This window comes from Rhea americana, unplaced genomic scaffold (assembly GCF_003343005.1).
Source record: "Rhea americana isolate MKP2758 unplaced genomic scaffold, rheAme1 scaffold_2, whole genome shotgun sequence".
Lineage (NCBI taxonomy): Eukaryota > Metazoa > Chordata > Aves > Rheiformes > Rheidae > Rhea > Rhea americana.
This window is the reverse complement of record NW_028186149.1, coordinates 4,286,000-4,307,546: the sequence shown is the minus strand read 5'-3', so window position 1 is coordinate 4,307,546 and position 21,547 is coordinate 4,286,000. Positions and strand designations below refer to the sequence as shown.

The 21,547-nt window shown below is 41.5% G+C and overlaps 1 protein-coding gene across 4 annotated transcripts in view; it reads right to left on the bottom strand.

Moving 5' to 3' along the window:
• Nucleotides 1-20,696, bottom strand: part of MYO1E (myosin IE) — a 67,179-nt gene extending 46,483 nt beyond the window's left edge. For 2 of the 4 annotated variants that reach the window (XR_014895624.1, XR_014895623.1), the window contains exons 1-7: nt 20,551-20,696; nt 20,374-20,417; nt 13,278-13,421; nt 10,593-10,682; nt 9,598-9,692; nt 1,832-1,919; nt 136-225 (exon numbers count right to left, since the gene is read on the bottom strand). Coding sequence is in view for 1 of the 4 variants with exons in the window: in XM_085303330.1 (XP_085159456.1) it covers nt 136-225; nt 1,832-1,919; nt 9,598-9,692; nt 10,593-10,682; nt 13,278-13,421; nt 20,374-20,417; nt 20,551-20,638 (639 nt within the window). In the remaining 3 variants the exon portion in view is untranslated. The remainder of the gene's footprint in view (nt 1-135; nt 226-1,831; nt 1,920-9,597; nt 9,693-10,592; nt 10,683-13,277; nt 13,422-20,373; nt 20,418-20,550) is intronic. The other 2 variants (XR_014895625.1, XM_085303330.1) reach the window with 2 other exon arrangements.
• Between the last annotated feature and the right edge of the window lie 851 nt (nt 20,697-21,547).

Here is a 21,547-nt window from a genome sequence, read left to right as displayed (position 1 = left end):
CTCAAAATACGTAACTTTGTATATTACTTGTATTTACCTATTTTTCAGTCATTTGGTACTATACTCCTGAACAATGTCTATAGAGTAACACAGAAGTTGAAAGAATAAAGTAATCTCCAGGGGAAAGGAACTTACAAATCTGCTGGAGTTGTTGTTCCGCACAGTTTTTGCGTTCCCAAAGGCCTCCAACAAAGGATTGGACTGCAGAATAATGTCTTTCACATGCTAAAATTTTATGAAACAGGAGAAATATAGACTCAGAAATACATATTTTTAAAGTTCTGAGAGCTTTTCTAGGAAACCATGACACCTAAATCATATGTAAAAGCAGCAAGAAAACCTGCATCTGGAAAAAAAATCCCCTTGCTCAGACAAGGAATCTAACCGTCTTTTTTCTCAGAGGTGATAAAATCAAACAAAATGGCAAAGGCTGCAAACAACTGGTACTGCTGCCCACTGCTCTGCCAATTTAACAGCTGTTAAATTGAGCTGGGTTTTCTTTGTCAGCTTGTTCTTAAACGATTTCCTTTCTCCACATGAGCGCTTAAATCTTTCTAGGGGGTCTGGAACCACAGGCAGTGAAGGCAGAGCGGCACGAACTGCAGGACGCAGCAAGGGCTCGAACAGCCGGCTTCAGGACCAGGGATGCTGCAGCCTAGTTGGCTTAGACAGCAATAAACAGCCTGTAACTATTATTTCTGCCTCTGGTTCCAGGAGACGGAATATTGTTAAGCTATTAGCTTCTGAACAGACCTAATGCATGCTAGGCTGTGTGGGGAAGACTGAATTTCATTTCAATAGAAATGTTTGAGACAGACTGTCAGCCTCATGAACTGTTACTTTGTAACCACTAGCAGTATTTTTAATTTTATAGCAAGAGCTGGATTTTTTTAAATCAACCAAAATATTTATTTTGAAGTGAAGCATGATTAAATTCATTCCAAAAATAACTGTATGCATACTTTCTCTACATTGCTCCCTTTGCTACTGGACTATTCTGTGCAATGTTCCCCTATCACTTCTGCTCAAAATTAAACAGGAAGAACATACTCAACATCGGAGATTGTAACAAGGCAAATAAATAACAGCAAACAGTTCAAAAAGAGTAGACTTGTACAAGTAGCTACTACTTAGCTATCACTGTCTGTCAATCAACAAATGCCCCTATATAACGTCATTAAGGGAATTTTATGACTAGTTCACTACCTTAGCTTTAGTTAACAGGCTTATATAGATAAAGCAGATATTGGTAACATGGTTATTAACAAAAACAACCATGTACTGTTTCATCTAGCTTTCAGAAACGCTATTGCCTCATAAAACAAGATGATGTTCCTGCTCTTTGCTCTCTAATGTATACATACAGCTCATAACGGAAGTAACAAAAACATGAACAACTAGGTCAGTTTTCAACAGAAAGTCAAGCCAGGGGAGAAAAGATCCTATCTACGAAGAGGAGATTGTTGCAGCAACAAGGTAGTTATTGGTRAAGAACAATAATTAAACTACCTTTTCCCCCTTCACTTAAAAAATGCTTAGCTACGTAATTCACCTTGGAAGCCATGAAACTTTTAGCAGAGATCCTCCTGGCCCCACGGGTCTCCCCCGCGTGGGTGCCCACAGCACAGAGGGCCGGCAGACGTGCAGGTGAGCACACCCGCYGCAGTGGTCTCTGCTGGAGGGGGCTCGCGCGCACGTGGGGCAGCTCGCGCCCAGCCTCGCGGGGAGGGAGCTTCCCGGCTGCCGCAGYGCTGCCAAGGCGGGCGCTTCCCGCGCTGCCCCGACAGCCAGTCTCGAGACCCTGCTTCCGTGTTACTCCACACCAACTCACCTGCACTTTAGGGCCACCTCCTGAAATCTTAGAGATGTAACTCATGATGTATTTAGCTGCTACAGTCTTTCCAGCACCACTTTCCCCACTATGAGAAAAGAAATACAAAAGCACTCCTGTTAGCTGGTTCGGCGTGGAAACCATAGGGAAATCAGCCAGACGCACAAGGCCACTCTGTCTACATACGATAATACCAATAGGACAGAGAAAATGCTGCAGAAAGCTTAAAATATCTAACATGAACAGACCACTATGATCCAGTTAGAAACAAACTCTAATGAAAATATAACTGAAAGAAAAACAATGAATTGCCACGCCTATCAAGCAATCTTTCCATACAGGTATTTTCTGGTGTGCTGCTATGTACCTGGAATCATTACATCATTAATGCAAATACAAAGTAACTCTCGTGAAAATTTAAGGTCTCTCCTGTTCAACCATTACCATGTACCTTAGCCAAGAAAAATAATAAATACACACCAAACTTACATCAGGTAAGATGGTCACATATAGACAGYGACATAATATTGTAGCATGATACTTGGATATGTTTGTCAATAAATAATTTTGAATGAAACATTTTGCATGGACATCCACATCTCTGTTGGACTTCAAAAGCAGGAAAATATTACAAATTGAGAAATAAATATGTTCAAGCCAAGATACTCAAAGAAGCAGAAGTATGCTAAGAACACAATTCCCATTTCAGTTCAGTGGGACTTCAGGCCTCGTATGCCATGCCAGGTGCCTACCTTACTTCAAGAGTCTTTTGTTTTAGGCGTTCCTGAATGAAATAATGAGACATTATTAATCACATCCTGAATGACGGAAGAACTACCTTCCTGTTCCTGTACCTCTTGACACATGGTACAAGAAGTTTTAATATTCCATACTAGTTTTCACAATTCCTTCCTTCCTTTAAAATGTTCCCTTCAATGGTGAGTACATTTTACAACATTAGTAGACTGGCTTTCTCACAATTAGCAAGAGCTTCTCGAGAGGGAGAAAAAGACTGGCATGTTAAAACTTTATTTCATACCTTAAAGCTATCCTCATTTCAATAAAAGTCAGACTTGTGTAAACCTTGGTGCAAAAGTCAGCTTTGACTGTAAATAATTTACCCTAAGCTGGACAACTACAGTAATACAAAAAATCGACATATGCACATTGCTTCAATGTCACAGTGATATCTGAAACATTTTTTTCTTGTGTGAAAACTGTGCTATCTTTGGGCTTCTGAATAATTTCAGTGAATATTGACTCTCCTATCCTGCGCCTACTCGTTCCTGGATGTGGATCAAGTGCACATCTTTTCCTGAGCAAATTTTAGCTACATTTGCCAGAGAAACATCAGCATGTCCTGCAAGTAAAAGGACTTACTAAGAATGTCAGCTCATAGCTTCTTCTAATCATGAGTAATGGAGACATTTCCTAATTTAAAAAAGCTTGCCAAAACCACCAAGCTGCAAATATTATTTTACATCTTTAAAGCTTCCAAACAACGCACAAATAGTGAAAGGAATTTTTGCCAGAATTGTTTTCACACTTCTGCCTTCTCCTGACTGCAATTATACAAATCAGACAGGAATCCTGAAAACATGAAAAAACATTTTTGATCATCTCAACTGTGTTCTGAGACCTCACTGAAGTGTGCATCATGTCGTTTATTATTCAAATCAATTCATCTTTTCCTACGCATAAAGGAGAAGAAAACCTTTATTACTGGTATCTACTATAGTCACAGGAACAGGCTGAGTATGCTGGATGGCAAACTATATTTAGAAATCCATGTCAGCAATAGCTTAAGAATTAAAAATAACAGCTCTTCAAACTAAAATTTGCTAACAGTAAATTTACTCATTGTATTGCAAAACAAGACACACAAGCCAGTCTATCCTGAATCATATTCTTGAGCTTATAAATAAATGCAGTCCTCAGCAGAATACAGAAACGGATCCGGAGCCAAACACCGAATGAATATGACCAGATATCTTTTATCAAGTAGCAAAAAGTAACACATTTCTCCAAGATTCTGTTGAGCATTTTCAACAAAAAGAACATCCAAAACAATTGGAACTTTACCCTAGTAAAATACAAGACAAAAATATTACCTCCCTGCAACACATATTTGTATACTTACACTATTTGGAAGCCTAATCCTAAGAATCAGAATGACTTCAAATAGCTTCAGTTTCCTCTAACCTGTCATAAAAACCAAAATTCAAAGTTCTCAAATGCTGAAGTACCTGTTCTAGTATTTTGCTATATAGCTAAAAAATAATGCATGTGTTAGAGGCTCCTATTTTGTCTGCTAACTCCGCACTAGAGTCAGAGAAGTGCTCTGCACTGTTCCACATTATCCTCTCCCACCAGCAACAGACCTTTCATCACGACGGCCTACTACGCTGTAGTCAGCTCGTCCTGTTTCAGCATTTCCTTCTCTTTAGCTAGATGGGTTCTGAAGACTTAAAATTCTTAAGCAGCCAAGAACAAACTGAAGATCTGAAGAGATGCGATGCTGTTATGTTTAGCCTAAGCCTGAAAAGCTTTTCCCAGAGCAGGGACGGTGCTGTCCTGTGACATGGGGCCACGCAGGAGGCAGACCGGGAGGGCGCACGCGGGGGCGCAGATCCCCAGTGATTCCTGGCTGCCTGTGGCTCTGCAGCGCACAGGGCAGTTCTGCCCCTTACACATGCTCCAGATATCCGGACACAGATAGATTGTCATACGACTCCCTGCTATCAGGTATGGAACTTGGAAAAGAYGAGTAGTCTCTAATGAAATGCATTTTTATAGAGATGCCCTAGGATAGTCCAGCAGGCTGCAAACTTCCTCTTACATTCACTGGACTGCCTTCAACCAGCATTTTGCCAGCTAGCTACTAGTACTTGTCACAGATGTTGCATGAATGATATAGCAGACAAAAATCTCTATGTGATGACTCGGATTTTCAAGGACATCCAGCTACCCCTAAAATTTTGTGCAGCACAGGTACCTAATATGGCTATGCTCTTTCAAGAATCCCAGCAAAATTGATATGCTGCAGTGTAAAACCAGCTGCAGCTGGGAAAGTTTATCAGCTTATCCCCAAAGTCATACCTACATCTGGTCCACTTTTCATTTAGAATATATTTTAAAAGCTCTACCTCTAAGGTACCTTTGAGTGATGAATAATGGTGGGAGAAGAGGCACTGGGAATGAAGTAAAATATGCTTGTTCTACAGTGGCAGAAAAAGTTCTAAACAATAGTTTTCTTCAATGCCTAAATTACCCTCCTTTTTGTTCAAATTAAGTGTAGCTTTTAGTACTCATTCCACAGCGGCTGTCATGGAAATTGATCCAGAGGAACTTAACTCCATTTTACTGATAGCTGCTGTTTGGATTTGAGTGGTCCTTCACATTAAATGCATTTGGCTGAAAGACTGCCTTTCAAGTTTGCTTTAGATCTATGCATGCAGTTTTAAAGTTTATCGAGTGAATACCAGTAAATTGCTCCAATTAAACTAGAATAAAACAGGATGCTGATACATTACTTATGAACTGAAGTAGCTTCATCTGAGGGGATGGTATCCTGCCCACAGTGAAGCTCAGGCACTCACCTGCCACATGGGAASAGCAAATGATTCTCATGGAGAATTCCCACATACATCTCACTACTCTGTGGCTATTACAACCATTGCAAGATGATACAAAAATCATTTTCTTGCTTGGTAATTTTAAATACCTTGAAAGTACAAGAGTTTTTAAAAGCTGAAGGAGGAATTTTAACTGGCTTAAAACAGCAATAAGTAAATTATGAAAAGTAACTACAGTACTGATAATTTTCAGCCTAGAGACTTTGCTTACTAAAAATAAAAACATTATACATTCTCAATCACTAATAAGAAAGATAATGCTTTAATACTGTTACAGAATCACACTGTTTCTTCCAGTACTATTTGCTACTTCAAAAAAGGGAAATCTTTTCAGCACCTTTAATTAACCCTTAGTTGAAATCAGAATAAAACTACAAATGCAGAGGGAAAATTTTTAGCTCCTTCCTTCCCAGGGGAAATATAATCCAGTGATTAGAGAAGCAACATCCAAACAGAGCCCCATTCTTCTCCCTAAAATTAATTTGCTGAGTGACATTTAATTTAGTCTCCTGGCTAYAGGACAATACAAGTAACACTTATCTACATCATCAGGAGAACACGGAAATTTTACTACTAAATATTTATTAGGAATACTTGGATCTGCAAGTAAAGAACACTGTATATGTAAAACATTCTACTGTGCTTGGATAAACTTGTCAGTTTGTTTACATATAAAATTTGCTTTCTTTAATTATGTTCACGTCAACTTCATTGGGATATTTTTCCCCCCTGCAACTGAATTTTTGCCCAACTCTTCTGACTGTGTTAGATTTATATTCATACCACTTCCTTAGTAAAGTTCAGCACCCCTCCAGCTGGATTCTGTACTAGAGAAGTTTTAGAGAAGTCAGTCATCTGGGGCTTCTGGGAAGTTGTGATATAGAAGCTGGCTAGAAATTTCATATTAAATTTTGAGCTTGATCAGTTTAAGAAAGACATGAGTTCCTTAAAAAAAAAAAAAAAAAAAAAAAAAAAAAAAAAAAAAAAAACTCATGGAATCACAAAAAGATAGGGAAAATAAAATCCTCAACTTTATGGAAATGAAGACTTCAAGAACAATCTGAAAAGAAAGACATTTATTGCTGCACAGCAGCAAAGTACTAACAGTAAGCGCCACTGTCCTCATTAGAGGACAGTAATAGCGCAGGAGGAGCTGCAAGCCGCAGCAGCCAGCCCTCCGGGTTAACGTCGGGGTGGGACGTGTCATCGCGGCCGGTCCGGAAGGGCCAGCTCCGCCGGGCAGGGCCAACTGCACACAGCCTCCTGCAGCGGCCAGGAGGAGCTACAGCAGCGCGCCGTGCCGCAATAAAACATAATGCAACGGGGAACGGAGCTGCCGCTGACGGGCAAGCGGCTTCGCGGGAGCGAGCTGCCTCTGCACCCGGGCCGCGCGCAGGGCGCTGCGGGGGCTGGCAGGGGCCCGGGAGCGCGCTGCTTGCACGCCGCGCGGCCCTTCCAGCTGGCTCCCAGCTCCTCAGCTGCAATTACACCTGTGTATATATAATTTTCTTAACACATACACGCAAATGCTGCAATTACTCCACTAACAAAATAGGCTTGYCTGGCCCTGGGAAGCTTGTTTGGTGAGGTTTTTCTTCTTTAATTAGTATTATCATATAAGAAGATTGTATATGGTTACTATCTATTAAGTCTCTCAGAAAACTGTATTTGCTTTTGGATCTGCTTTCCTAGTTAATGCTCTGGCTCTTCGAATAGGATGAACTTTTCCAGTCAGTGTCTAACTGCATTATTGGGGATCCTGGGATTAAACATGCCGGCAGAAGCCTGTGCAACCCTCACACACACACACACACACACACAGTCGGGCTCTTCCTCCGCCTGCCTGGAAATCTGAGCCTGTCTCTAGGATCTGAAAGCATCTGCTGCACAGCTCCGAGGGGGGACCCGACGATGGCCACGCTGAGGCGAGCACCGACCCTTGCTCCAGGGTCCTGCTCTCCCTGTTCCCTGGGTTCCTCATGCCCCACAAGCCAAGCACAGCCGTTTAGAGCTGACAGTCCCTCAGTCCCGTTTACAGATGATTTCCTCCCTTCTCGCTTTGCAGGTCCTTAAAAAATAATTTCATTGCCATCTTGATGGGAAGATAAAACCTGGGCCCGTTTCTGTACTAACTTGCTCTGTTTTTTCCGTTCCAATTGGGAGTTTTGGTGCAGTTACTCCAAATTCAGACTTGTAAACAAGAGAAGCAAAACTGCATCTCGWAATAACCATACTGTCATCATCACCCTCTGGTTAAACTCCATGGAATAAAATRTAATATAAGAGGAAACAAAACATCCCACGAGACAAATTTTCATGGGAAAATTCTGGTTCACTGAAATGCAAAGGTTCATTTGAAACCACGTAGGTTCAGCAGACTTTTGTGGGACCCAAGACAGGCAGACAGAACTATAYCTCAGTTTTTTAAGAACCACCATTTCAGAGGCAGAGACTGGAAAGTCCTCAGCAGCTACGAAGCAAAATGGATGTGGTAGTGGACACATGGCTAGCTAAAACACCCAGTTCACTCAAGAGCTGCAGGATCTTGGGAGCTTCCAGTCTGCCAGGGATCTCAATGCTTTCTGGTATAAATCCATTGAATAAAATGAAATATAAGAGGAAATAAAACATTCAAATTCAAGAAACTTCTCTTTCAAGCCAGCTCTAGTCATTAGAAATTATGATGACAATAAAATCAGAAAAACGAGAGAGGTATCTAACCAATTTAAAAGAAATGTGATCAAAAGGATTAAAATATCAAATGAAATTAATATCAATTTTACGAATGGCTGAATTATACAATTCCACAACAATCATTCTTCAGTGTCCCAAAATCAAATACCATCATCTGTAAATCTAGTCCCCAGCTTTGCTGGGTTTTGTCATAAGAATAACCTTAGGCCAAACAAACATGTAGAAGGAACACTTTGCGTAAAATGTTCCTGGAAAACATGATTTTTCTTTCCTCAGTTTTGCAGTATATTTTAAGTAACGCAAGCATGACACAGGAAGATTTTGAAGGGGCCGTGCGTACATCAGAGAGAATTCACCATGCACGGACACCGGGCAGGCTCACCAAAGAGCGCACCACACCACGCATTGCTTAAGCACCATTCTTGCAAYAACTTAACCTGTAGCTACTAAGAAAGATAAAGTTTGCATCTCAGTTCTCTGAAAATCTGACCCTCTGCATTCATTGCACTTTGGTGCATTAACAATGGAGCAAAAATTGTGCTTATTATCATAGTCCACACCTGAAATATTTTCAGGATAAATTTAGCTCCATGTGAAACGTCACAGCTCTAGGATGTAATTTGGCTCAAAAAGTAATTTGGCTCAAAATGCCGATTTTATGCTCATTCTTAACATGTGTGAATTTGACCAAACAGAACTAGAACTCCAGCACGGCACCAGGCATCAGAATTTTCTCAAAAGAAGGCCAAGCTTAGGGAAGGACTCAGGAAGAGGGAGGCAGGGTACAAGCGTTGGGCGTTGTGTGTCACGGGGCCCCGCGCTGCAGCCAGGGACAGGGACAGCGAGGCTCTGGCAGGCGCGCGCCTCTGGGGAGCAAACTGTTAGTTAACACCTGGCTGACCTTCACACATGCATAATCAACAGTTCTCACATACCTACAATGAATTTCCTCAGTCTAACGGTTAAAATGGAATAATCGTGAGGATAAAATTAATTTGCTAGCATCTCTCCTCTTTGGTCTCTGACTGAATGCAAACAAATTTCCTAAAAGGAACAAATGTACTTTTATTTTTAACAGAAAAAAAAAAAGAAACAGAATTAAAAACAGATTATGTTAAATGCCACCAATGTGAGAGTGTTGGATTTAACAGTATCTATAGTCGTTATAGTTGTTAACCCACCTCTCATGTTGTCATTCAAGCTATGCAATTTCAGAATTTGGCATGAAGCTTGTTATGGGAAAAAGAGATTTCTCTCTGAACACACAGAACAAAAGGTAGGATCAGTAGTTAAATATCCTAGAAAAACCCAAATTATTTAGTGATCATAGACTTAGCAGATTTTTATTAATATAATTTTTTAAAATTCCATTTCTTCAAGTTAAAAAAACATAAGAACAGGACAAAAGACCATTTCTTTCACCAGGCTTTTTCTTACCTAATAATGACACACTGATTTTCTCTGTCAATAATCATGTTTCTGTACATGTTGTCTGCAAGAGCATAAATATGTGGCGGGTTTTCATATTGTGCCTAGGCAGGGAAATAGAACAGATATTTTCAACACAGCATTAAATGAAGCAGAAAGAGCCATAAAAATCTTTATTTAGATTGGAAGAATTATTTTCCTGGAAAAACAATTCTGCTTCCCAACTTTGCACTGAATTTTCTCAGCAATTTTTTGTTTGTTTGTTTAATAAAAAGAAACCAAAGTCTCTGGTTTTGTCACTGATTTTTCACTCATCCGTAATTTTCTCCTTGACTATTGTAAACACTCTGTTCTAAAAATGGGCTGTGCTTGAAATACATTACTTCTCCAAGAGAAGCTCATATAATTTAAGTCTATTCTACCCGTGGTCATATGCTAACAATAACTAGCCACACCACGGCACAGAGCCTGGTGCTGTACAGCCTCGGTTCACCCACTGAGCCCACTCAAACCCAGCAGCTTCCCTGATCTTTTGTCTGCGCACACGCCCGACTYGAGCAGAGCACGAAGCTGAATTAAGACTCTAATGTCCTTAAACTGACTCACTCTTCAAGTTGCATTTTCAAAACTTGCATCTTATCTTAGCATCTCCTTTTTGTCTACTTCTAGAGATCTCAAGCCACTGTCTCCACGTCTACTAATGGCCATTTTTTATCACACACAACACTTCAAGGATTCACTAGCTTAAAAACTGCCCTGGCAGAAGGACAAGCTTGTCAAGGGGAGAAAACTGATACGGATTGGAGTTAATCAGTACAAGAATTTTCTTGAATACTAATTAAAACTCCAAGATGCCCTAGATGGTGACGGATACGGGCCAAGCTCTCGCAGGCTAGTACCTGCAAAGCTGCTGGGCACAAACAAACTCTTCCGAGAGTTCGAGCACGCAGACCATGTTTACAGGCCCCCAAACACTGCGGTACATTACAGATTGTTTTACTTACAGCTCCCTGGTACATTTCAATTTCCTTTTCCCCAAAGTACGGCATCTGCTTGAAAGGGTTCACAGAGATTAATACTGAGCCAATGTATGTCTGTATTCAAAAGCAGTTAAGGTGAGCAGATTGTCTCAGTAACTATAATTTCACTAAATCTTATTATTAGTGATTGCTGTATAACCTTTTTATACATTATACAAAACAACRCAGCTTCAAAGTGGTATTAAATAACTGTGGCTTGAAACAATAAATAAAAATGAAATCACTAGGCTTGCAAGAATATAAACAGATCAAACAATGGAATACTTTTATAATGTTCATAATATTCATCTTCTTAGGACAAGCTAAGTTTAAAAACATGTACTGGCAGCCCAAATCTGACATAATTTGAATAAAAATAGAAAAAGGAAATGGTATATTTGAACTGTTTCATCCGTTTGTAAGGGTCATTTTATCAGTGTTGGAAAAAGTTGTTTTGACCCTCACAGAATGAGCTACAGTGACAGATTTTATCACACAGAGACAGTGCTGAGCATGCACAGACAGCTGKAAAGAGCCAGCACGGAGCTAAATTGCATGATTACTCAGCTGCGTGTATTAGAGGGGGAGCTGGTATGAGCAGTTATTTTATTAATTGTCCCTAGAGAGGAGTATGTCTTATTCTGCAGGCTGTCCTGCACGACAACACTCTGAGTTTCAGGCTACCTTCAGGTCCCACAAAGCTCTTTTGCAAYGTTTTGAACATTTGAACATTCTCATTTTCCCAGAGAAGCTCTCCTGAGCACAGCCGTGGTAGGCTGGGACCCAGCGCTGCTCTCCGTCCTTGGGCTTTCGAGCCATTTCTCACAGCAGCAGAGGCAGACCCGCGCCTGCATTTTTGCCACGCCAGTTCACAATCCAGCAGCCTTAACACAAACCCACCTTTGCTCATACACTGAATTGCAATGGGGCTATTGGAGAAGTAACCACAGGTTTCACTTTAGTCTCCCTGCTTTGATGGAGGTGATTTCCAGCAGAGCACAAAATGGACAGCTACAGCAGGCAGTTTAAACAGTCTAGCACTGACAGAGTGAATCTGCCAATCTAGCTAAAATCCAGTTTAGATTGTTTTCAGTAGCTTGAAATTCCCTTTACAGAATCACTTTAGCTCCTTTCCTAAGCTGTAATATATTTATAYGCCTCTTTAAGAGTCTGCACTTTTCTTTTCTAGATGGTGGCTTAAGCTTACTGACAGAAGAGAGAATTCCTCCGTATATATCATACATATTTATACATATATGTATGTATGTATGTACGTAAGTATCATACACAAATACATTAGAAACTTTTGGAATTAAGAGTTGCTACATACATGTGTGAAGCAGCTGAGACTGTTTTAGAGGCAGGACTGGTTCATGGGTTCGATGGGTAGCAGTGCACCCATGAAGTGAGTCCAAAATACTGTACATCTAATGATCTAGATGTGTTCACAGCCAAACTTACTGTCTAAGCTTTCCATACGAAAGTGGAGAAACTACCATATATTTTACATAAGACTATGTGTTATGGTGCCACAGCACAACAGTATCACATTAGTCAGAGAACTATAAATCAGTGAACATAATTTCTGTATTGTTAATCTGCAATGCTTTCTTAATACATTTTTTAATTTAATTCAAAAAAGACTAACAACATTTGGGGCCACAGTATAATAAATCAAGCATTCATTGTGTCAGTATAAACATCTAAAGTGACAGTTTTCTGTTGGTAAACAATGTCAGCATTTTCTGGGAAGATCTGTTACTCTCTATGCAAAGTGGCACAGAGAAACACTCATTCATGGGTGGACACATGAACAATTGAAATATTCAAGAGATGATCTCCCATGGAGAATGACAAGCCTGCAAAGAACTGCAAAGGATTCTTCTTTTTCCCCGCACAAAGGAATTATACTGCTTTAAAAATCAAATCTGATACCTCATGTAACCCTTTGGAAAATGCATTTAATCCTGCTTTTGTAGAAAGACCATCTCTTATGTAAAGCTTCCACATTTTATAAGGAAGGAAAAAAAATAAAACACTTTAATGAGCATAAACTGTTCAAAGGGGCATGAACTGTTTGAAAGGGACAAGCATGTCTGTGTTACTACAGAAAGTACACGATTTTCTTCTGCCCCTATGCTACCAGTTTGAYAAATCATGCCTAACTTTGTTACATTTCTATAAGGCAAAGTTGTTAGTGGTGCTGTTTTCCTGAATGCAGGATACACAAAAAGGCAAGCACACGCATGTGAAAAGCTTATACAGTCTAGGATGGATACACTGGTGCAACTGCARTGCTACTTCTCTCTCAGTCCTGACTGAGTTGAGTCGTTATTTAGCTCTTTCTGTCTGAACATAGGGAAATAGCCAGGAGATGTTAAATTTCTCTCTTTTTTCAGGGGGGGGGGCTCATGTGAGTATGTCAATATATGGAGCTCTAAGTCCATCTGCAACAATGACAGGAGCAGTACTAAGTATCAGAAAGAATACTTTAAAAGAATTTTTCAGACCTTAATTTCAATACTCACATTAGCTCAGATTACAAAACATTTTGTGTAATCTCAGATGARCTTTCACATAAAAAGCTGAGGACCTCTAGTAACCTACTTATATAGAACACATACAGCAAGCCCACAAGGGCCCCAGGAGAAACAAGACCATAAAGGATACGAAAATATAGTCATCCATGTATCGTTTCTTCAGGTTCTCCACTATAGAGTCCTCTGTGATTTTGGAGAGAAGGACCATATCGTCCACTCCACTCTGCTTGACATTGTGGCTCTGCCAGTGGTATCTGTAGTGTCCTTTGCTGCCCTGTAGGAAAGTACAATAAATAACAAAAAGGTCACTACGTTTCTCATAAGCATTAAATAACTGCAAACCATTTGCTCAAATTCCAACTTCCCAAATACTCTCCTCACATTGAATTCTATTGCTTGATCCAGGCATATGTAAAAGCATACATAAATGACGCCAGCTTTCCCACCTCTCAACTGTTACGCAAAACATCGCACTGCCCTCAAAGATCACAAGGTAGTTTGATGTGATTTGGTAAAAGTCTATACACAGAAGGGCTTTCAGATGGCAGGCATTTCCAAATCTAGCAGAAAAATCCTATTATTCCAACTGAGAGAGAGTTATTGGAAGCTAAGGACACAAAAACTACATTACAGTGCAATTATTATRGTGAGGATAATTAATCATCGAACTATTAAATAGGGATATGGTAGACTCTCCAGCCTTTGCAGTCCTTAAGTTAAACCTGGACATCTGCTCTTGCTCAAGTGGAAGCTGTGGGCCTGAAGCAGAAATTATTCAGTGCATTCTGCAGATTATGTTACACAGCCTGTCAGGYTGTATGTCTTAACAGTCCCTTCTGATCTGTTACTAACTGCACTTAACTGACATCTAAATAGACATTTGCTCCCCACACTCCCCACACATATTTCAGGATGCTTCTGAAAACTTGTGACATTTCAAGTTATATCAGCTGAAACCAAAATCTCTTTTCTCCAGCTGATTTGAACAACAACTACGTTCTGTGGATACATTCATAAACTGATCAAAATCCACTCCAGATCAATGCAAATAACTAAGCTGTAAATCCACTATTGGATCCCAAACCTATCCTCTGCAGCCTGGCAGAAAAATCAGTTCTGTCCTTTTGCTTTTTTTTTGACAAATTTTGTTTGCATCATATTGAAATTAGTAATGCTGAAATTAATACTTTTTTACATAGGCACGTTATCATACATGCTGTAAAGCATATAAGGAAGATGTGAGCAACAGAATGGCAATTTGATGTACTCCCCTCCATCTTTTAACATCACAACTTCAGAGATACGGTAAAATCATCTCATGCATTCTGTGGGACAAAGCAATATTCATCAGAATAAAAGCAAGTTATTTGAAAGTATTTTGCAGAGTAAGATAATGTACAATTACACACTGCAAATTATAAAATTTTATAATGGGAATAGTATGGCTACAGTCAAGAAGTTGGATTCAGTGATTTAGAGGTGCAATCTTTGTGCACACAGCACTTCCATATTAGCAAACGACCTACTACCTATGCAACTGTGCTAATACAAAATGCTTCTACTGACTACTCTCCTCATGTAAAATGTCAAGCACTTGTACCAATGCAAGGTATAGGAGTGGGAGCAACAACCATGGTCCAGAGAACATAAGCCTGTTATTTTAGGTAGTGCTGGCTAAAAGTACTCATCACAGCCTCAGAGTTAAGGTTTTTTTTTCCACGAACTTTGCTGCAACCATTATAGAGGGGGGGGGAATCAAAAACTAATGAAGACATAGATTTAATGCATATGAGCACATGGAGTCAGGCCTGTACTGTGGCTTCCTCTCAACTGAACAAACTAACYGACATAAAAAACAAGGACCAACTGGATTTTTATCTCAAGTTGAATTATTTGGGCTAAGAACATTTGCTTACTGCAGACAGCAAGGGACTCCTACTTTGTGTGTGTCTCCAGTCACTGTTACTGCCAATTCAGCTCTGCCACTGCTAACTATGCAGAACAGTTGTAATTCTGCACTTTAAAACTTTAAAAGTAAACATATTTAAAAGTATATGAACTTAGCAATTCTCTTGAACATGTACAACGTTACGTTAACTTATTTAAAATAATAATCTTAAAATTAATTTAGTTTGCATGAGACTTGCCAATTTGCTATTTGCACAATGGAAGCAATGATCTGTAAGCACTGAGAAAATGAAGGAACCMATTAATTTGGGGAAATTGTTGCAAGACATGTGACTGAAAGATCAGCTGAAGGTCAGGTTATTTGAGAAAACAGAAGTCCAACAGAAAAGCTTAACTTCCCTCAGTGTATCCATCAACTATTACAGATATTATACTTGGAAAAAGAGACTGGCCACATGGACAACGAGATACAGTATCAAGATAAACACAGAGGATGACAGTCATCACAACGCTGTACAGAATGTGGTTGAGCATCAGGTAATTGGATAAGCTAAAGGAAAAGTCTAAGAAACAAGACAGTGGGAAAACCCTCAAGCTTCCATTGAAAGCAATGTCATCAGACCCAGTAAATTCCATGAGGAGAGGATTAAGATCACAAAGCCACGAGAGGCCGGGAAACACGCAGAGGCAAGGTGATGGCAGGCTTGGCAGCAGGGTGACCTGTTGGGGGGGCTYGCCTTGCCCCAAGAGCCCTCCCCACGCTCACAGGCTCATCCGCAACCAGATCCGAGTACTGCCGTCTCACGCAGGGCCAAACTTGACCGGCAAAGGCAGCGGAGACAGGCAGAAAAAGGCAACAGCCTAAATAGGCAGGAAAGTTACCCAGTTGAGAGCGCTGGCACTAAGTAGTTCACATTAATAGTGTGTCACATTTTAAATGGCAGATTCTGCCAGTAGTTCGGGACTACTTATTTTCCTTGAAGCACAGCCCTACACGTAAACRTAAGGAGAAGTAGCAAATCATCGACAGGAGATGACTGCCAGACTTCTCCTGAAGATCGACACACAAGTCCAAATGTTGGGAGTGACCAACTTCGACAGTAGTTGCATTCGCACCTCCACTTCTCGCAGGAACGGAGCGCCAGTCGGCCGGCGGCGTGGCCGGGCCCCCTCCTGCGCAGGGGCTGGCACGTCCGTGGCCTGGGCACGCAGCCAGGAGCAGGGTTTCCACGGGACGACCCTCCCCCAAGCTCCCGCGCTGCCAGGCACAGACGACAACTACAGACTCCAACCTGGCTCCCTCAACTTCAACCACTTCCGGCTGGCACTACCATTTAACTATTTCTATACGCTTCTGAAACACAAAACATCTTCCTGTAATAAATCAACTAAACAAAATCCAAGTCACAGCAATCAAAACTGCAGCTCTCCAGACTTCTCCAGTGCTGCATATTTACTGAAGGGCAAGGATAAAGATTTTTAAATTGCAGTGCTTTCATTCCATTTTCAAAACTTCAAAAAGTAATAGAAATGTGCATTAAATGTCTCTCCCACAGAATTACAGTAAGTGAAAGCCTTTACAGATTATTTTTAGAAGAGGAAACAAATACTGTGATATGTATGTACAGTATGGGCTTCTAAATGACAGCTTCACGTGGCACACTAAATCAGGTTTGCAAAAAGCTGCATGGACTAGGCAAACCATAACTAATCAAGTAAAACAAGAATTTCATAGAAAAGGAAAAGAACTTCACATATGAACCCTAAGGACTGATGTTGTTGCATTACAAATGAAGATGCACAGAAAGGGGATGGAAAAGGATCTGCTAATGGCACAGAAAACTATAAGCAGTGTGATAGCAAGCAGGAAAACTCTGCATCTCATCGCACCAGAAAGTCAGCCGTGTATTGTGTTCTCCAAAGCAGCTACCAATAAATCAAGACAACCAAGCAAGCAGGTTCTAATAACAATAAAGACTATTATAGGTAGTAATTGGAGCAGTGATTCATAAAGTTTCAGTGCTGTTCAGAGGCTGCCTGAAATATTAACTCTGGCTCAAAGACAGATACTGATCTTATGTGGTCAAAAGTGAAATTCTTCCTCTCTGACTCTCCTCCTCTGCTGTACTTCCAGGACACAGTATTTCTTGTAAGATTATTTTAACTTTGCAAAGAGGAGTCAAACAAAGTACATTTCAGATTTTAATCTTCCTTTGAGCCTCAATGCTCAGCATGGATTTCATCCTTACTGCCCCTGCTGATGGCAGCAAGCTAGTAGAAGCATTTTTAAGTACAGGTTGTACCAACATCAGCTACTTCATTAGCCTAAATTTTCACAGAAGTTAGATTTATCAGCGTCTTCACTACAAAAAAGTGAGATTCCATTGTGAAATACCTAAGCAGGTTTGTCTATTCTGTTGTAAAAATACCATGGCAAGTGAAGGACACTGAGCCGGCAGCAGGTAGGGACTGCAACGTGTCAACGGTGACCCCGCCTCAGCTGGCACAGACACACCTGAGCGCTCTGTTTCTCCTGCACGGCTCGTGAGGTTGGCATGTGGTTTAGCTAGAGCTCTMTCCCATCCGCATAAAAACGCAGAAGGTTAATGCAGAGACGCTTCACTGCGAGCAGCTCCCTGGCGCCCACCTCCACCAGCAGCTGCTTCGCAGGGAGGCGYCGGCAACGCACTGGTGCTGGGTTGACGAGGGGCTCTGCCGCCGGTGCCCCCAGCTGCCGCCTGCCCCGGCCCCCGTGTCTCCTGCCTGGAGTCTTCTCCTCCGAGGCCTTCTGAGGGGCCAGGTGTGACCTAACTGCACCATAACCAACCAAACACAAGCCTTTGTGTCAGCGCACAGCAAAGCCCGAGCAGTCGAAAAAAGATGAGCCCGGCAGATTAGAGAAATACAACAACCATAAACACATCAACAGCCAGCAAAAAGCCCTCAGCAGCTCGGCCTGGAGAAGAGCCAGGAAGYGGAAACAGCCGCGTTCGACAAGCCGGCGCGCGGCGGGCTCTGCGGGCGGCAGGGCCGGCCCGGGGCCGCGCTGCCYGGCCGGCAGCAGCTGAAGGCGCGTGCTGCCCTGCTGTCAGCTTTTACCGTTCACTCACGTGCTCATTCAGGCTCCAAATCACATCAGCTTTGCGCTCTGACAAGAACAGTGCTGGAGCCGGCGGCACGGTCCGGCTCGGCGCCGTACCTGCCCGCGCAGCGGCTGAGCAAACCCGCCGCCTGCCGCCAGCCTCTCGCTACCTTCAGCGCCAGCGCMGCAAAAGCTCCGGAGAGCCTGAAGACGTCCCTCTTCCGCCACTCGGCAAATCGCCCTCAACACCCCCTTGCGAGCAGCTTCAGCCCATTAATACCCCGTTAATACCACAGCTATGGACGTTTTGCCGAAGACACGCGGTGACAGCATGAAGCACCACAACAGAGTGGATTTAATCACTTACTGCTAATGCAGTACTGGAGATTCCCGACATTTCCTATGTACTAAACACTTTCTATATGCTTTCTATACTTTTTATAGTAGGATATCATTAAAGCAAATTACTGTTTTCTTCAGAACGAGCGATCAGAAGTTGACGAAAGTTTTGTTTAGTTACAGAACTCTTGCTGCTGCCCTTCATCCACCTTGTGTTAAAACCGCAACACTGGGTCCTCCTTTTTGCCCTTATTAATTGTTTGTATCCTAAGCAACAAGTATTTCATGTGGCTATAAAAAGATTGAGTCATGCTGTGTCTCAATAGGAGATTCTTTAAAACAGAAAAAAGCAAATATTTTTGTATTTTAAGATGCTTAAAAATAGTCTGTCTAAAATTAAAGCACTAAAAACAAGGGATAAGAAGAGACTGCACAGTCAGTTCCTGAGAAAGTGCCTTCTTTCTTTCTCCCTCTAAACTACAAAAACTTATAAATCATAAAAATCCTCCAGGTTTCCACAAAGGGACGAATTGCCATCATGAGTTCCTGGTGGCTTTCCCAGTAGGAAAGATGCATTCCCCCGGGAGCGGGGCGACTCTCGGCCTCCAGGGCAACGGCAGCATCAGGCAATGCCAACCACGACCTTGTCTTTCCCCGGGTTCAGGTACGACACAACTTTCCTACTATCGCAAAAAATCCCTGCAGTTTTGAATGCATTTGTCCCTCCACCCTGATTACTGTTATGAATACAATGCTAAATGATATAAAGCTATGTTTCTAACCAAAGATCTCACTACACTAAAAATGCTGCACATCTTTTACTCAACCTTGATGCTTCTACCAACAGCAGCATATCACCAGTCTCATATGCACATACCTTGTACTGTTTTTTTCCGTCTTAAAAGTCCAAGAAAAACAAACACAAGTAATTTGCATTGATATAATCTACCCAAATAGTCAACTTTCACAATCCATTTGCAAGAGTCTTTCACATACTTCTATAAAGTTGAATTGTGTGCTGCTCTCAGCAGAAAACACTTTAAAAAACCTGTAATGTGAATTTCATCAGAGATTGGTATAATCAAAACTGAGGAGCCAGAGTAGACAACGGTGCTTCAAAATAGTTCTTGTATATATAAGGTTAGGGRAAAAAAGCATGAGGAATACATTAAGGGAGGCAAAAAGCAGAGCTTAAAGATTGGAGGAAATAGTAAAGAAATAATTTTGAGCATCTAGCTGCAGGACAGACATTTTAAATAAAGAAATAAAAATATCAAAAATGTACTGAACAGAAACTACTAGCAGCTAATACCCTTTGAACCACATCTAGGGAAATAAAATAGGGAGAAAGATTTCTGGGAAAAGAAAAGGCAACAGTCTCGCTTCCTGCTCTCGGATGGGGCGGATTTGGTGTGATGTGACCACAGGGACTGCCCAGGGGCCTGGCTGTGGGCAGCCCCCGCCGTTCCTGGCTCGGGGCATGCCGCGGCCCTGCCCTGCAGCACCCTGCCTGCTGCCGCGCCGGCCGGCAGGCAGACGCAGACACCGGAGCCTGCTTCCTCATGGGAAATGCATAAACGCGCGCTCAACACACAGCGCCAGCCGTGCGCCCGCGAGGTGTCTGCCGGTACGCACCTTGCGCTCATTTTCAGGAAAGGTTCCAACACTCTTGCAAGGTAAAAAAGCACATCACCGCCAAAACTGAAGTGACTTCAGTGTTTAACTATGTAAGGTTAATTTTTAAAAAGGTACAGATAMGCAATAGAACAAACTAAGGATGCAAATGAACTTAATAGCAGATCACGCTAATGTGCATAAATATTTTATATAATTTACACAGACAATGAACAGCTATCAAAAAGTAGCTAATGAACTGTAAATTCACATGCTTGCTTACCCCACAGTTTTTTGGGTGACAATGGCCTTCTTCCACAAAATAACCTTTGAAGGAAATACAATACTGTAAATATTCAGTATAGTTGCAGAAAGTGTCTCAACCTAGTCTTGAACATTAATTGGCTTTCTTGACTTACTGAGCAGTCTCTGTAAGGTGTTTTAAGTTTGACTCACTCACCATGATATAAGTAGCAAAATTCCCTGTGACTGTAGAGGACTGAGGACAGGCCTTGTGTCACAGAGACATAGGCCTGGTGCGTATACATGCCACGGCAACCAGTTCATTGGGCAGCATCCACTCACACCGGCTCTTCATCTGTAAATTGTATGTGCAGTTTGCATCTATATGCACTTCTTGTGCAAGTTAAGAAAATGCAAGGAATCAGTTAAAACAAACAACTTTCACTTTGTATAAGACTCTTCTCCATTAAGTATATAGGTTTCAGAGGGTTTTGCACAGCCCCACATCTTGCATGGAATCCTGCAAAATGCTGTATATTTTTAATAGAAACTTGCCATCGCAGACCCACATATAAAAGTCTTCTAGTAGAGACAGTGCTAAAATTAATTTTAGCATCTGTACAATACAGGGGTGTCTACATGCACTTCTCTTCCCTTCTTCATAGTCATTAAAGATGGTCCCTGGTTCCTTCTCTTGAGAATTCCCTTAAAAAAGGGTTCTCTGAAACTGTTTATATACTATTTCCCAAAACATTACACAGCAACTTGGATCTCTATGAGACTAAAGATCATAAGACCTTCTACAGCTGGAATGCTACCAAACGTCTCCTCCACCTCTTCTGGAATAACAGCCCTATATGTATTTTTTTAAGCAACACAAAACAAATTGTCCATGATTAATTTATTCTTACTGTTCCTGTATGTGTCATGGTCACAAAAAATGTTATTACGGGCTTGAGCTGAAACATGCAGTTTGAAAACTCAGTTAGTGAATTTAGACAAGATGCCACTGACTTTCCTTTAGCAGCACACCAGAAACATTTTTCCTTGCTCATTCCGAAGCTAAATAAGGAACAAAAGCCACCTGGGAGCTACCATCTGGTTTCCAGAGAGAGGAACCTAAGGCAGACATGACTCAGAAGCTCTCCGCGTGGCCAGCGGCTCGCAGAGGCACTGCCAGAGGCAGCATTTCAACGCCGCGCGCCGCTGCCAGC